Raw genomic sequence first — 15,572 nt, forward strand, 5'->3', positions numbered from 1 at the left:
TCAGGCTGTTGTAATATTTCAACGTGATGCAAGCATACAAATCTGAAGAGCAGCACAACGCTTTGATAAAAACATATGTGATTTATTGTAATAAATATATTTGTTTGGACAAAAAAATCTGGTCTATTATTCTTCCCAGATGTTTTCTGAGAATAATAACAATGACGCCAAAGAGACGAGGGTCTAAATAAAGATTATTTATTTCCAGTGTTTGTTGAGGGGAGGAGGTGGTGTTGCACCCATGTTTTTCTGTAAACACGGGCGAGATGTTCACTCTTCAGCAAACATTGTCTCATGCAGTTTCAAATATAAAATTTGTTTTCTCCCAGCTTTTTAAAGCGCCCGTTCCATTTTACTGCAAAACCCGGGGGGGTGGAAAACTGAAATAAAACTATAATGAAACATTACCGCGATAAAAATCTGATGCTGCTGTGAGTTTAACTAAAAACAGGATAAAATCTGGAATGCCTGTGAGGTTAAAAGAAAAAAAACGACCCTCCTCATGTTTCCAACCGTCCATAAAAACAGTTTAAAAACAAAACAAATAAAAGAGGCACTTTTTTTTGTATGTAAAAACTCACTTTTTGGACTATAACTTCACAAAACTACTGTACCAAGCATTACATACTGTAGTATCAGCATTTCATTACTGTTTCTCAGTCTTTTATTTCATAAAACTATAATAATCCCCCAGTTCCTCAAGCTAATATCTGGCTGTTGTGAGTGTGCTGTGAAAAAACAAAAAACAACAAGAAACAGACAATGAAAAAAACTAAACTTCCCACAGCACTCAGCTCAGAAAGCAGCCCTCAGTTACTTCCACGTACTTCAAGTACAGCCGAGAAAAACACAGACATGTCGTTTTGAAAAAGACAGTATTGTCACAAGCAACTCGTGTTAGTCCAAAAAGAGTAATACATTCTTCATACCGCTCCAAAGAGGAAGAACTGAGTCATGATTCCTTATTTAAAAAAACTCTTGCACCTGCTTTCTTCAGTAATACTCAAGTTGACCCTTATATTTGTCATCGTGTCCTATTAAAGTCACATTCTTGCACTCGTTGGGTTCGATCCTACAGGAGAAAAGTCTGTTTTTGTTTCCATGTCTGAGTTACACACATTAGATATCTCTTCAGTCGAATTCCAGTAACAATCATAATAAGTATGTACAGTAGATACATAAAGTATACTTTGTAGAAAAAATATTGTGCAGTAACCTCAGCTAAAATACCCACATTCATACACGTACACATTCATCCCGGTTTTGTTTTTTGTTTTCCGTTTCACAGATACTGGTAGAACCGTGAGCGGACAACTTGCGCTCCAGAGAGTTTGTGTGGGTGAGCGTCGTCCCCTAAGGAGCCTTTGTTTTTGCTTTGCAGCCCTCTGCCGTTAATGTGCTCCCCGGCTGGAGGCTGAGCTCCAGGGGAGTCCGAAGGCGGTGGAGGTGGAGGTCTTTCGGGAGGTCTTTCTTCATGCACTTCTGCGTGATCATCCTCAGGCACCGCTTTGGGCGCAACCTCAACGCTTGGCTCAGAGCCTCTGCTTTGCTCGGAGCCTCTGCTTTGCTCCCTCGCAATCCAGTCCCGAATGGATAAGTCCTGAGAGGAGCATCTAGGCTTCAGGCGGTCCAGAGCTGAGAGTTCGGCCACCTGGTCCACCCCACCCTGCTCCCGCCAGTCGTTGATGATTGCCAGCTCTGCGAAGTCTCTCTGCCCGCCCATGGTGTGCCTCCGTCGGATGTTCTTTTTCTTACTGCGACCGTCCGGAGATCGGTTCTTCTGAGTAAACATGTCATCAGCGGACGTTCGTAGCCTAAACTTGAGCCTCTCTGTGATCTTAAGGTGCCAGGCTGGTTCGGATCGCTCCGACTCACTGCGCGAAGAAGAGCTGAGGCTGCTCGTGGATCGGCCCTTTTTCATCACCTCCAGGACTCGAGACAGCCGGCTGGAAGACTCCGCCCTGCCCTCGCTGCGCTCCCCGCTACCAGCAGCCCCTTCCACTGATGATTCACTGTCTGTTTTCTGTTTCAGGGACCACCTTCTTGAGAGGGTATCACACTCGATCATGCGGTGTGTTGGGAAGAGCCGCCGTGCTTCCAGTTTTGGTGAGGTGCCCCCTTCGATAGCACTGCCCCCTTTGGCCTCGGCCTTCTCTTGACTTTGCGTTGGGCAGGGTGTGGACTGGCTGCTGCCGCCGCCTGGAGCAAAAACTGGAAAGTCGCTCTCGCTGTCTGTCTCCATCGGTCGTCCCTCGCTGATGAGCTCACTGCGCTCATCATCTGCCTCCTCACCACCCTGCAGCTCTGGACTGAGCGCGCTTGACTCCGCTCCAGTCAGGAACGTGATAGAGGAGGTGGTGGAGTAGTCAGAGGTGATAGAGCTCACCTCTGCACCAGCGGACGCCCCTGCACTTGCTCCCAGAGCGACTCCTGCTGGCAGATCAGGGGACACTCCTGCAGTCCATTTTTTCGGTCTGGATCGTGGCACTGATGCTCCAGAGCTCATGGTCCCAAGGTCTGAGGTGTTTTCATCGAGCTGGGACGGAGGGTCTGACAATGAGGATTTTCCCTGAGGAGCTGTTTGGTAGCTGATGTTGGGAGAGTTGGAAATCTTTGGGGAAGGTAAAGGTGAAGGTGAGGAGCGTCTGGGGGTAATCTTCTCCCTCAGGAATAAGGAGTGTCGGTGCTCTCTCTTAGCTTTAGGTGTAAGCTCCACTGTCCTCCCATTCTCCTTCCTCTCTTCTGTCCGTGCTTGCTGCTTCGTGCTGGGTTTTGTGTTAGGGCTGGGACGAGTCTCACCCTGTGCCTCGGTCTGCTGGTTTGGCTTCTGGGCAAGGATTTCCTTCTTGAGGAATACAGAATCCAGATCATCGTCTGAGCTGCTAGGCTGCGGCTTCTCCCTTGACTTCTTTCTTTTGCGGCTGGCTACAGCAAAGATGGAGGAGACCAGGAGGTCTCTGCTGCACTGATCCTTCCCTGAGGAACCCTGCACAGAGGACAGGGGAACAGAAAGAGAGGGCAGAAGAAGAATAAAATGAGCACTGCTGAATCTAAGAAACACAAAAGACAACGCATAAACTTTTAACCCCAACCCCCTTCCTCAAGTCTATACTCCACCTGTTCCCATGAAGCACCAGACAAACAAGTAGACAGAAAGAGGGACATTAGCAGCATCATAAACAGGGAGCACAGTACTGATTCATGCCGGCTTTAAAGCAGAAGCAGGAGAAGCAGCAGCAGCACAGCATGAACTGAAGCGCGGCTGAACTCTGCCATGACTGCCGAGAAGCTGAAGAGGAGGAGCCGGGAACAGCAGTGCAATGATGGAAAGCATCTGCCTTTTTTTTCTCCTACATCCTAACAAGCTGTTGAACACTCCCAAGTTCCTCAGCCACAAGTTTTAAATCCAGGGTGTCCCCGAGAAGGACTTCTATGAGCGATTTTAAACCTTTAAAATCACAAAAGACTTGATGCACAGCAGCCTTTATGGCTCCTACTCGCTAACCATGGAAATTGTTTAGTTTTCACTGTGGATGTGAGGGTCAAATAATGCGTGGTGGTCACAGCACTGAGAATACACGATGGTCCTCATTCACTTGTATGTCCAGACAAATGTTCTTGGAAAAAGTGTGTACTCACAGAGTACATCAGATTCATAGTGAACTTTTTTTTGAAGTATATTTTTTTGTTAATCACTAGGACAAAGATTTTCCCAGAAAATACTGAGAAAGCAATGAAGTTGCTCTAAAACGGAACACTTGCAAAAAAAGAAGACTTTTGTGAATGAAGGCCGGAAGCGGCACACCTCCTCCTCGGGTAAACTGAGAGAGCTGGGCTGCAATAACAGATATGGAGTCCTTTGAATCACAACTAGAAGAAAATGAAAGAAGCAGGTGGAGGACAGGGACCATGTGATCCTTTAATTTTTGTGAATGAGGCCCAGTGTGTAGCAACAGATGAGTGAAAACTGTTCACAGTGAGGTCTGTGGGTTTTCTGAAGTACAAAATCCCTGCACCCTGTGACAGCAATCGTTCATTTTTTCAAACTAAAATTCCCTTTTTAACGTTCCTTATTTTTTGACAGGCTGTCTTTGAACCATAAAGAAAACAAAGTCCAGCACCACATCTGTCTCTTAATGACAACATTGCAGATGTTGCTGTTTAATTTCGTTAATTTCTCCTTTTAGTGTTGTGAGTACCACAAAGGCAGAAAATCAGAACAAGTAAACAAGATGTTGCCATAAATTAAATTAGGTGAAAATGCCTTAAGCGGTAAGTTTATATCATCTGATCTCTTCCTACCTCCTCTCATCCCACACCATCAGACACTGGAGACACTCACCTTTGATTTAGCTGAGTCACTAGTTGGTGAATCTGTAGGTAAAAGAGAAAAAGAGAGACACTTTAGATGATTTAACAACACAGGTGAGCACACAGAGGAGGTAAAACGTGTGGAAATGAATGTGACAGGAAACAAAGGAGGAGAAAGAACCATGTTGATGAGAAGAAGCATGATGAAAAACACCAGACGAGACCGATGAGAGGTGAGAACAAACACAAGCGGACAACAGGCCATGCTGCACACGGGGACAGATGAGCTCAGCGTTACACTCAGGTCCACGTCTGTATGTGTGACATGTGACATGACATTGTTTCCTAATTAAGTGTAGACCAGAGGGTGTCAGAAAAGCCACAGAAGATGCTGACGGCTATTTCCATCAAAGCTCCTCTTGGTGATTCTGAGTGCAACTTTTGCAATGAACAACAGCGGGGCAGATGATGTGCCATGCAACACGAGGATGGTGATCGATTTGTTATCCAGGAATGAAACCGTGGTCCTGTGGTAGCATTTTCTGATTTAAAAAAAAAAATTGGTAGTGGCCACACATGAGGATTTCTGCTGATACTTTCCAACAATTTCTTGGGCTGCACTGTAATAATTATATGAACAAATGCTTCTGTTGTAATTGTCACTGTATGTGTCAACTGCTCACGTGTCTTAATCTCTGGGGTTTGTGCTACTTTTCAGATCATCCAACTAGGTTTTAAAAAGTTTCTTCAGGTTAAGAAACACTTGACTTTACTATCGTTTTCAAAGCCGTGAAGAGGTGAACCCAGTTCATATCATTTTGACATGCTAGAATATCAGCTAGGAACATTGCACATTATTGTTGATTGCCTGCTGATGACACAGAAACTGCTAGCTAGCTACAACCCATAGACTGTATATAAAAAATGCAGGAGCCACCAAAAAGCCTTCTATTACCTGTACTTTTCAAATAGCAAGCACAGACTGAGACTGCTTCTTTAAAAAGTCAGTTTTCAGCTGATGTTCATACAGTAAATTATGATTTCATGTAGCGTAAAATGGACAATAAAGAGTCTGGTTTCTTTTTGACTGACTGGTCACTATTTTATGAATGGGCAGTATTTTCAGTTCCTCAGTGAGATCCAACCCTCTCCTGTCATGCCAAGTTTAAGGTGAAAGTCTAAATTCCCAGCTCATGTTTTAACACTGAACTTCAACAGTTATTCTCACAGTGGTTGCTTCCATCTTTTACATACAGTCTATGATAAAACCACAGTATACAGAGATTTTGGAGACATGTCGTCATAGCTTCTTTCTTCTGACTAAGATTTGTTTGCCAAAAAGGAGATAAACACATAATAAACAAAGTTGCAATGATCTGAATGATCTGAATATTCTTTTTCTAAATTTCCAGATATTGCAATAATGTTGTCATGAAGCTTTTTAGCACAAATATTTGTACAGTGACAATCTAATGATGTGACAGCCCTTTTTCCAGCCATGTGTTTTTGTAACTTTCAACCTTATTTACAAAAAAAAATCCTAAAATAAAACTTCAGTTTTAAAATAACAAATATGGTTTAAGCTTCTAACTGGAGATCAATGATACCGATCCATTTCTGTCAAAACAGGTTGATACCAAATTTGCCGATGAAGCAATGTGAGATGATATGAGGTCTCAGACACAGTGACACAGTGATGACAAAAAACATCTATGGAAGAAACCAAATAAAGAAAAAAGAAATGAACGTGACGGGGGGGTCACAGAGGGGCTAGCTATATGAGAAGAGAGGACACTACATGAGAATGAGTGTGTCAGCAAGGAAAACCTATAATCAGTCCTCACCTGCTCTGCAATCTGTCACTCATAGCGTCCCTTAGCTAAAATTTGTGTTTGTGTGACATAGCCAAGCCCCCCTATACACCCCTTACAATACAGATGGAGGCACAATATGCAGGTGCACACTGACCAGTGACGTAGAAACCGTACCATGCTATCTCTCCTGTTGGCAAGCTTGCGAGACAGTGAGGAGAGACAGCGGAGAGCCTTTCAGACAGTAGCACCGGCCTGTGTTAGGTATACTCTGATAGAAAACCGGACAGTACCGTGTTGCCGCTTCGCTTCCCCTTTTCATTGCGCTTTCTTTAATTAACATTTTTTTTTGGTTGTTTGTTTGTTTTGTTTTCTTCTCTCTCTTTGGCATTTCTTAATAGAGCTGCGGGTTCCTGCAGACTAGGCAGCTACACTGCGGGCAACAATCCTCCTTCTTCCTACAGTTCCAGCTGTCCATCACAGACATTATAGAGTCCATCAGTGACATCATGGTGTGATAGACTCCTCCCACTTGGCCTGTGTCAAGATCAGTATGTGTGAATGCTGGGAAAGCCGTTAGGACACCCGACAGAGCCTCACTAGAGACAGAGGAATCAGAGGTCGCCTTTTACTGTAAAAACATCTATTTCTGACGTGCCAAAAAACATGCCGTATTAGTGCAACAGTAGGCAGGAAAAAGAGGAAAAAATGAGGAAGATTGACCAAAAAGGGGGTATTAAAGGGCAGAAGGTTGTTTAAAAAGAACTGCTCAAAAGGCTAGCATATACCGAAAAGGAGGAATAGATTTAAAGCAAATGAAGGAGGGAGACAATTTGTTGCATCCTTTTAGGGATGCAAATAAATTGCCCGCTGAATCCCACAAAGGGATTTGGACCGGCCCGTTCTCATATCTGGGCTGTAAGATAATGCCGTTTTGTCAAAGCTGCTGGCGTGTCTCAGCAGAAGGTGTCCTATAGCAGTAGAGTGCATAACACGCCGGGTTATAGAATCAACGAAACGGATCTTTAAAGAGGTGTAAACTTAACCAGGGAATAAAAATTTAGACAATCCATGATTTTTCTCTGTGCACAAAACTTAATTCCCCAGAAAGGTTTCGGCCTTCCCAGAATTGGAATAAATGATTTTTTACCAGGTGAGCTAAGTGCGAACCACAGTCGTATCAACCACAATAAACGTGCTGTTAAGCTTGTAAGTTCTGACACCGCCACCCTTACCGACGTCCTAATTCCTAACACCTAATAAGTTTATAGAACGGCAAAAGCAGGTCCAAAAGACACCTGACAAAATGGCATTATGTACCGTCCCAGAATGAGAATTCATTGTTTGGACTCAGTGTTAGCCATTCTTCCTAATGGCAACAGCCAAAGAAGCAAAAGGGGAAGCTTGGCCTGGGGAAGAAGCAGCATCATCAACATTTGTTTCTAATCTTAAACACAACCGGTCCCTCCCAGCTCTGACCACAGTGCTCAGCGGTGAAAGGGTAGAGAAAGGTTAACCCACCACAGAGCTGGCCTGCCAAAGGCAGCGTGTTACCTGATACTTCACCCTGCGATGTGCCCGTACGGCCGATGTTGGTGAGCAGGTGATCGATGTTGGGGACGGGCTGAGACTCCACTGCACTCTCCTCCTGGGACACAGTCTGAAAGGAGGAAGGAGAAGTTAATGATTTGATTTGGGTATCTTTCATCATAAAAGGTAAAACTGTTTTTCACTGGTTTGTTAATTTTCTTCATTCAACATCCAATCAAAAAGCAGGTCAACTTCATAGAAATGTTCAGTGAATGCAGCTCGGTGTTGTGCACCTCATTCTTCCACGAACTTTGCTGTTGTAACTGTGAACTATCCTTTGAAAGAACACATACTTAACTTCTTGGGTGCTGCATAAGTTAGTTGAAACCAATTTTCAAACATGTACTCTGAACAACATAAGGAGAATTACGCTTCTAAAGCGGTCCTTTCTCACATGTAGCACACAGCACACAGGAAATACTCGGAAACACCACTAGGGGCAGTGGTGTTACTACTACAGTGTTTTAGTTTGGGTAGGAAGCATTGCTGCAGTTGTTTTCACACTGATGAGGTTCCACATTTCAACCAATTGGAGAACGGAGCATTACAAAGACGGGAGTGTTTCTTTTAGGAAAATCATGGTGGGCAGATTCTGCAGGATGCAACTGAAAATCACATCCAACAGCCACAGAATGGCACCAGCAAGTTTTGGAGGTAAAAAAAACAACAAAAAAAAACAATAAAATTTTGCTCTGCCACTTTTTGCTTTTCTACTTGATTTAGCAGCACCCACAAGCCCTCCTTTCCCTTGCAGTCTGCCTCTTTTCTTCGCCTTTGGAAAACCTCTAAGCAATAAATACCTTGGCTGAGCCACGTCCATCTGGTTTTATGTTGCTTCCCTCCTTCCTAACAGAGCTGGGTAGTAACACCATCATGTTTTTGAACCGCAATGTTTTTGTTTTCCTTGAGCAAAAACTGATCAATGCTTTCAAACTGATTCAATGTTTTTTTTTCTCTTTGCCATCTACATGTTTTTGCCAACTCACTTCACCAAAACTGCCTTTTTTGTTTTAGTATTTAGAGAAGAAAACAATGTTATTGTAGTAACGTCTGTACCCACCACTGGCTCTCCATTTCCATCTTCAGTGAAGAACCAATCGTACTGCAAGACACAAAATAAAAATGAGAAAATAAAAATTTGTGTGCATGTTTGAATCAGTGACCCAACACTGACACTCACATTTTGAATGAGGGTCTCCACTATCTTGTACTGGTCGGGCATGTGCGTCACCATATGGGTCATGTTGTCCTCTGTGGTGCGCACCAGAGTGGGGCCGAACACGATGGCCAGGTTCCTCGGTTCCATCTGACATTTAAAAAAAAGTTGTTTTTTCTTTTTTGTTTCTTTGTTCTTTGGGGAACAGACATCTCCAAACTGAGTAACTCAGAACAGAGTGGTCTTCATAATTGTATAAATAAGACTACAGACGAGAACAAAATTATGTAAACAACAAAAGCAACAATGACAAGAACAACAAATACCTTATTTTTCTCAGAGTTTTCAGCCACAGTTTTCAGGTGAGCTGAGAGGAACTTGAGGGTCTCGTAATGATGAGCCGGTAACTCATGAAGCTGTAAGAAAAAGAGAAATTACACAAAATAAAAATTGAATGTCTGACATCTTAGTTTCTTGCATTTTTGTTGCATTTTATGCAATTTTAATGAGGTTAAACGTTACAAAACTACTTCTACTCACCAGTCTCTTCAGCACTTTGAGTCTCTCCACAGGGTCCTCTATCCTGTTGGCCTCTATAAAATCTGTGTACCTCTCTGCAGGACGAAAAAGAAGAAGTAAAAGTACTTTTCCAGACGACAGTTCTCCTTTTTAACCACTAGATGGCAAGAAGAATCAACTTACCATTGGTGAACAGGGGCTCGGGGAGTTTACGAAAGAAGGACTTGAGTAAACTACTGATCACATTGAGGTCCCTCCATTTCTGCACAAAAACATAATTAATTTAGCAAAAGGCTCATTTGGGAAAATAAGCATGATGGTTTTCTACAGCTTCCACTGCTGCTGCATAATGTTTGTGATCCAGAAATACAAGCTTACCCAGCTTGTCCAATAAATAGATGTGACATTTTAAAGATTGTTAAAAGACCCATCACTGGCCAGAGTACAAAGATGTAGAAAAGAGACCTGTCAATCTGCAGCTTTTAAAAATACTCCAGGCCATTAGGGAAACGCACTTCAAGGAGGGTTTAATTAAAGCAACAGCAGATCAATGAAAGGACACTCACATCATCTTGGATGTCGATATCATTCATGCCCTTGTTATTGAGCTCCTCCTGCATGTTGGAGATCGCAGCATTGTTTCCAGGAACTCTGTAGATGCCCGTGTACTCCAGCCCCCTCTCTTCCACCAGCTTACAGCAAACCTCCACAATCAGAGGCACAAACTGGAACACAGAGGAATGAGGACCGTGTTTTAAAAGGCCCATTCCAGGGCAGAACACTGGGTTTGTGCACTTCATAAAACCAGCCCGAACCTTGTTGGTCTGTGCAGGAGGACAGTCGTCCAGTCTCACTCCAAACGTGACTCCAGGAGATGGCTTCTTCTCGAAAGGTTTCCTCATCAGTCCTGGGATGCCTTTCCGCCACGTTCCTTTATCCTTGGGAGGGCTGGTGTCATCTGCACACACAGGACAACACACAGGATACCGTGAATAGAAGCCTCTAATTACAACGTGTCTAAGAAGGATAAGTTAAGGATATGTAGTAAAATCCAATAACTCCTTTTATATGATTGATATTTAGCTACTGTGTGTAAATCCTGAGCACTTCTGCTTTTATTCTTATCTGGATCCAAACACTGTCAAATACAGGATTTATGAAGCACAGAATGGATTACACTGTCAGGATTATTGTGATGCTCCAGATATGAATACAGAACGATACTGACTGTTTTCTTGCAGTCTTGGCATGCCACTCTAATACCTTTTGTACTGCTAAGCTGAGCAGTTTCTGGCACAAGGTGCAACAATCTTCAAGTTTGTTACCTTTAACAGGCACCAAGCAAGCTCTACGGGTGTTGTACTTGAGGCACAGCTCATTGAAAGTGTACTTACTTGCATTAAAGTAACATTAACTGTAAAACAATGAGTTATTACTTCCAGAAGTGATGCTCCAAGTAAATCCTTCCATCATCATCATCATCAAAACACCTTCAACACACTGTGCAGTTTGCTCTGTGAGCAGTTATGTTTCATTTCCTTTATCATGGTAAATCTTTAACCATTTTTACCCCTTTAAAAACAGCCTGTAAGAGTTTGTTTAACTACAAAGCATTTTATTAAGCATATAGTCATGCTGCCTGATCTAAATATGTAAAGGCTGCAAAAAGCAGAGGCACCGTGTACTTAAAACCAGTGATCAAACTGCCAGCCTTCTGATTTGTAGATGACTTGCTATGCTGCTGCTGCTGCTACCTGCTGTATACTACTTATACATAAGAAATGAAGGAAGCATTAGTCATTATTTTATTATTAATCAGATATAAAATGTTCTTCTTTTTCGTACCTTTGTGCATGTTCTTCCTCTCCTGCTCAGCTTTGGGTGAGTGTGGACTTGTTGCTTTGGTCTCTCCTTTCCCTCCCAGCAGCGTCTGCCTTAGCGACTGGCGTGAAGTTCTGGGAGACGGCTCCGTCTTGCTGCCAGTCGGGCTGCATGAGACATGAGACTTTCAGAGCTTTCCCATGAGCTATGAGACATCTCCCTTCCCCGCTCACCTGCTTTCATCTCAGCCTTACCTCATCAAGGTGTTGTACTCTTTGATCTTCCTGCTGATGAGGTCATGGCTAGTAAAGTCGGCATTCTAAAAAACAGGAAGAAGGAAAAAATGATGGGGCATGATATGAGACGTGATAACAAAGGTTTACGGGAATCTGGTGCAATTGTACCCTTCAACCCGGCCTTACAGACTATGACAGATCATTATATAACCTGCAGCTCTCAGGTGGCACAGGGAGGACTGTTAGAACGAAACATTTGGCTGGTTAGGTCCTCAAAAGAGTTTGAAAGAGTATTTCAAATATGGGGAGATGCACCTACTTTGTTCTTCATTTCATCTCCAAAATGTCACAAAACATTCAAAAAAGTTTCATCCAACCAAAACCCAAAGACATTCAGTTTATTCAGTTTTAGTCACATAAATGTTAGAGGAAGTCCAAAAAAGAAATTAACACAGCGAGTCCTGCTATCAGAAATCTGCAGATGAACACACAAATTCAGCTATTTTATTGGCCCTGTGCAACTGAAATGTAATCATGTCATGCTTAACTGGCACATTTATTTTGAAATCCCACATATTTACAACAAATAATTAAAACTGGAATAAGCACCATAATAAACACCATGGAGTAACAAGCTAGCGTACTCCTAGTGCCGATCCCAAGCTCGGATAAATGGGAGGATTGCGTCACGAAGAGCAACCAGAATAAAATCTGTGCCAAATCAAATATGTGGATCTATCCACTGCGGCGACCCCCTGGGAAATAAGGGAGCAGCCGAAAGTACCAAGAATCACATGAATGTTTACAATCGAAAGAACGCGTAAAGAACACAACTGAGGAAAAAGTAAATACAAATTTGAAGAAAAACTAACTGGTGTGGGGAGTTTTGATGAAAACTGATGCAGAAATTCTGCATTTATGTAGCAAAGATCGTCGCTGCCTCAGTAGCAAATTATTAGAAAATGTCAATAACTGAGCGGAAAATTAGAGCAGCACTGTCTGTGAGAGAAGAGGGTGGCTTATGGATAACTAATTGGGTATTTTCCATTAATATTTTAATTTGATAACTTGATAACTTAATCTGTTTAAGAAGAAAGTTATAAATCATTGTTCTTTTAGATTAGAGCTGTACAACACATGTTCTCGCTGAATCTGGAAGCTGTTTACTGTGCTAAATATTATGAATTCTGTCCGTTTTCTACAATTAATATTAATCAAATTCCTGTTTATCTGCTCTTTAAACCCCCAGTGTACTCGCATATGTCAGCCTGTAACCCATGCACTGTACTTCATAAAGTTTCAACAAATAAACAGATGCTAATCACACAGCTATGGGTTGAGGAAAATGTCTAATCTTGCCTCGCCAGAAGGTTACATGCTTTAAAAAGCTTTGCTCAATCAAAGGAGATGAAAGCTAATGTGCATGAAAGCCCCCGAGGACACTCTTAGTGAGAACTACTGAGCTGCAAGCTGCCAAATTATGTCAGTAAAAATCGTAAAATTGAAAATGCCAAACCGCTTATTCAACCCGTGACGAAGATGATAATATTGGTATCTGTTTTTATGACTTTATCACATCTGAACATGAAATTTTTCAAATTCTTTCAGTGTTTTTTTCCTCCCAAGGAGATGATGAGTCACAGCACTTGGACTCAAACAACTGAACTTTAACTTAATTTGCCTGCTTATGAATGTTTGGGTCTTGTGACTGCTTTTTGTATAACGACTGTCCCAACAGTTTGAACCCAAGACTCGCACCTCCTCATCCAGGTTGCTGTTCTCCTGTATGACTCTGATCCAGGCCAGCATGTCCTCCCGGTCCTCAGCCTGAAACAGGTACTCGCAGTCCGACGTGGTCAGCCTCAGGACGTTCTTCCGCTTCGTGTCGCTGTAGGAGATGTCAATCAGGCAGGACTTGATGCTGATCGGCAGCGGCTCATCCACTGCTTGGCAGTTGGCGTGTGCTTGGCCCTCCTTTTTGTCTTTGTATAGGCAGAGGTAGTTTCCTCTCAACACGGCGTACATCTGCTTCCATGGCCGCATGCCGCCTCCGACACGCTACATAAAACACGTCATGAAGAGGAGAATAGTTTACAAAGCAAAATAGCAGGAATTCAACCAATCTTAAAAGCACTACTATTGCTTTATAATCACTGTGTTGTGGACAATATGAGACAAGAAAATCTAAACTGCTCAAGCAAGTAAAACAAACAGCAGAGAAAATATAGAAGATATCATCAAGAAGGAGCTGTTATGGCTAATAAACCAAATTTCGAGCAGGTCAATGGATATAAATGTGTGTGAGGCATGATTTCTGTGGCACTGTGTGAGTTCTATGCAGAGACGGTGCACACCTTGGCCTTTTCTGTATGAAGCTGCTTAAAATGCAGCAATCCCTCCTTGGTGGCGTCACAGAAGACGTCTGATGAGGAATCTCTCCTTGACCCTGAATCATCCGATGACCTGTCCACAGCCTGAAACGGAGACAAAACCAATGCAAACACATGAAAGCCCAAAAGGTTTTCAAGTACAAGATGAGGCGAAAAGTGCACCAGTGATATACAGTAAATTAAACCCCTTTTAAATGAATCATTTACAAAAGCAGCATGACACAACTCCCACGGCTCTCCCAGTTTTCCACAATGTATTCACATTACGGTGAGAGAAGTTTATAATGTGGGTGTGAAACAAAGGCTGTATAAATATCTGAGCAGGAAAAGCTGATAACCAAAGAGCCGACAGTGGGCTCATAAAAAACTTACCTTCATAAGACTTTTCAGACCAGGTATCATAGACCTCCTAGGCAGAAGGAAAAAAAATGTGACGACAGCAGAACGCATGAGATGTGGGATTGGTTCAGACAAAATGTGTTCATTCTATTTGGTTTTGGAGTAAAACAGAACCAAAACAACCCCTGACTTTACTTCTTAGGAAAGACAACACCCTCTCTTTCTTAAGAAGTCAAGTCCAGTGAAGTTATTTCATTGTGTAAAAGGAAAATTGATCAATCACAGGAGTAAGCTACCCATAAATCCATCCACTGCCAATAAGCTTTCCCGGAATGTGACCTTACAAGTGATCAGTAAATAAATCAATTGTTAAAACTCTGCATACTGCTGATGGACCGTATCGGAGTTAAACCCAGAGGTATGTTTTGCTTTTGTGCAGCGCCATGTTTTTCCTACTCCTCTGTAAATCTACTAAAACCTGCCTTTGTTTGTCCTGTTTTTTTGATACAAGACTGATAGTCGCTGTTTTCACAAGTTTTTATAAACGCACACATCTGATTATCCGTCAGACACCAGAATTTTGTGGAAACTTATGTTCATATAAGTCACTTCTAAAGTGTACAAAGCCACAGTGAAAAATGAAATCAATATATATTTTTCCCAATATGTGATTGCACTGTTGTGAGAGCGTCTTACCCTCTGCCTTCTTCCCGGTAGTTATCGAGGCCTTCATCGTACGACTTGGAGCGCTCAGTTTTAGTACCAGAATCTGACTCAATAATTGTGAGACGGAGAGAATCTATTAAAAGAGGGTCACATAATTATTTGAAACTGTCCCTTTCTGCGCCAAATTCAGCAGCTGACTAACCCTTTGATATGGAAAACACACCTTGGTCATGTGACAGCTGGCGGCGAATGAGAGGGGACGGAGAAGGGGGGCTGGCTGGGACCGTGGTGATGATGGGCGTTCCAGATATCACGGCTGAGGCAGGGATGTGCGCGCTCTCCAGGTCGATGCTCGGACTGGAAGGTTCATCTGAGGACAGAAAAGAGGAAACTGAGTTCAGCAAGGCAAGAAAATCATAAAACACTCCCCTGAACGTGAAACATAATAGTCAGAATATATCAGCTGAGAGCTTAAACGTACTTAAAAAAGGATCACATGACCACTCTAGCTGGTTTTACAAAGTTTCTTAAACAAACTGTAGTAAAATTACAACATGTTAACTAGGTTTTTACCCAGATATTCAACTTTTCATATATTTGACTATTTCACTAGGTGGGTGGGTCCCTCGGGTTGGTTGCTTGGTTACAGAGCAAAGTGTCAAACATAAGGACCAGGCTGGCTTTGCAAAACGTGAAATGTGAGCATAAATTTTGGACTTTTAATTGTATTTCT

The 15,572-nt window shown here is 42.6% G+C and overlaps 1 protein-coding gene across 6 annotated transcripts in view; it reads right to left on the reverse strand.

The window, feature by feature from the left end:
* Window positions 1-61: 61 nt before the first annotated feature.
* The window catches only part of arhgap21a (Rho GTPase activating protein 21a), a 101,050-nt gene continuing 85,539 nt past the window's right edge, over window positions 62-15,572 (reverse strand). For 5 of the 6 annotated variants that reach the window (XM_005449063.4, XM_025910189.1, XM_005449061.4 and 2 more), the window contains 17 exons: window positions 15,063-15,209; window positions 14,870-14,972; window positions 14,207-14,243; window positions 13,799-13,918; window positions 13,203-13,502; window positions 11,463-11,527; window positions 11,233-11,375; window positions 10,203-10,345; window positions 9,954-10,112; window positions 9,571-9,649; window positions 9,409-9,482; window positions 9,195-9,284; window positions 8,893-9,018; window positions 8,773-8,814; window positions 7,677-7,782; window positions 4,343-4,374; window positions 62-2,986 (listed from right to left, as the gene is read on the reverse strand). In XM_005449063.4, coding sequence (XP_005449120.2) covers window positions 1,283-2,986; window positions 4,343-4,374; window positions 7,677-7,782; window positions 8,773-8,814; window positions 8,893-9,018; window positions 9,195-9,284; window positions 9,409-9,482; window positions 9,571-9,649; window positions 9,954-10,112; window positions 10,203-10,345; window positions 11,233-11,375; window positions 11,463-11,527; window positions 13,203-13,502; window positions 13,799-13,918; window positions 14,207-14,243; window positions 14,870-14,972; window positions 15,063-15,209 — 3,470 coding nt within the window. In that variant the 3' untranslated portion in view covers window positions 62-1,282. The remainder of the gene's footprint in view (window positions 2,987-4,342; window positions 4,375-7,676; window positions 7,783-8,772; window positions 8,815-8,892; window positions 9,019-9,194; window positions 9,285-9,408; window positions 9,483-9,570; window positions 9,650-9,953; window positions 10,113-10,202; window positions 10,346-11,232; window positions 11,376-11,462; window positions 11,528-13,202; window positions 13,503-13,798; window positions 13,919-14,206; window positions 14,244-14,869; window positions 14,973-15,062; window positions 15,210-15,572) is intronic. The other variant, XM_005449062.4, reaches the window with a different exon arrangement.

Source organism: Oreochromis niloticus, linkage group LG9 (genome assembly GCF_001858045.2).
Source record: "Oreochromis niloticus isolate F11D_XX linkage group LG9, O_niloticus_UMD_NMBU, whole genome shotgun sequence".
In the NCBI taxonomy this organism is placed as follows: domain Eukaryota; kingdom Metazoa; phylum Chordata; class Actinopteri; order Cichliformes; family Cichlidae; genus Oreochromis; species Oreochromis niloticus.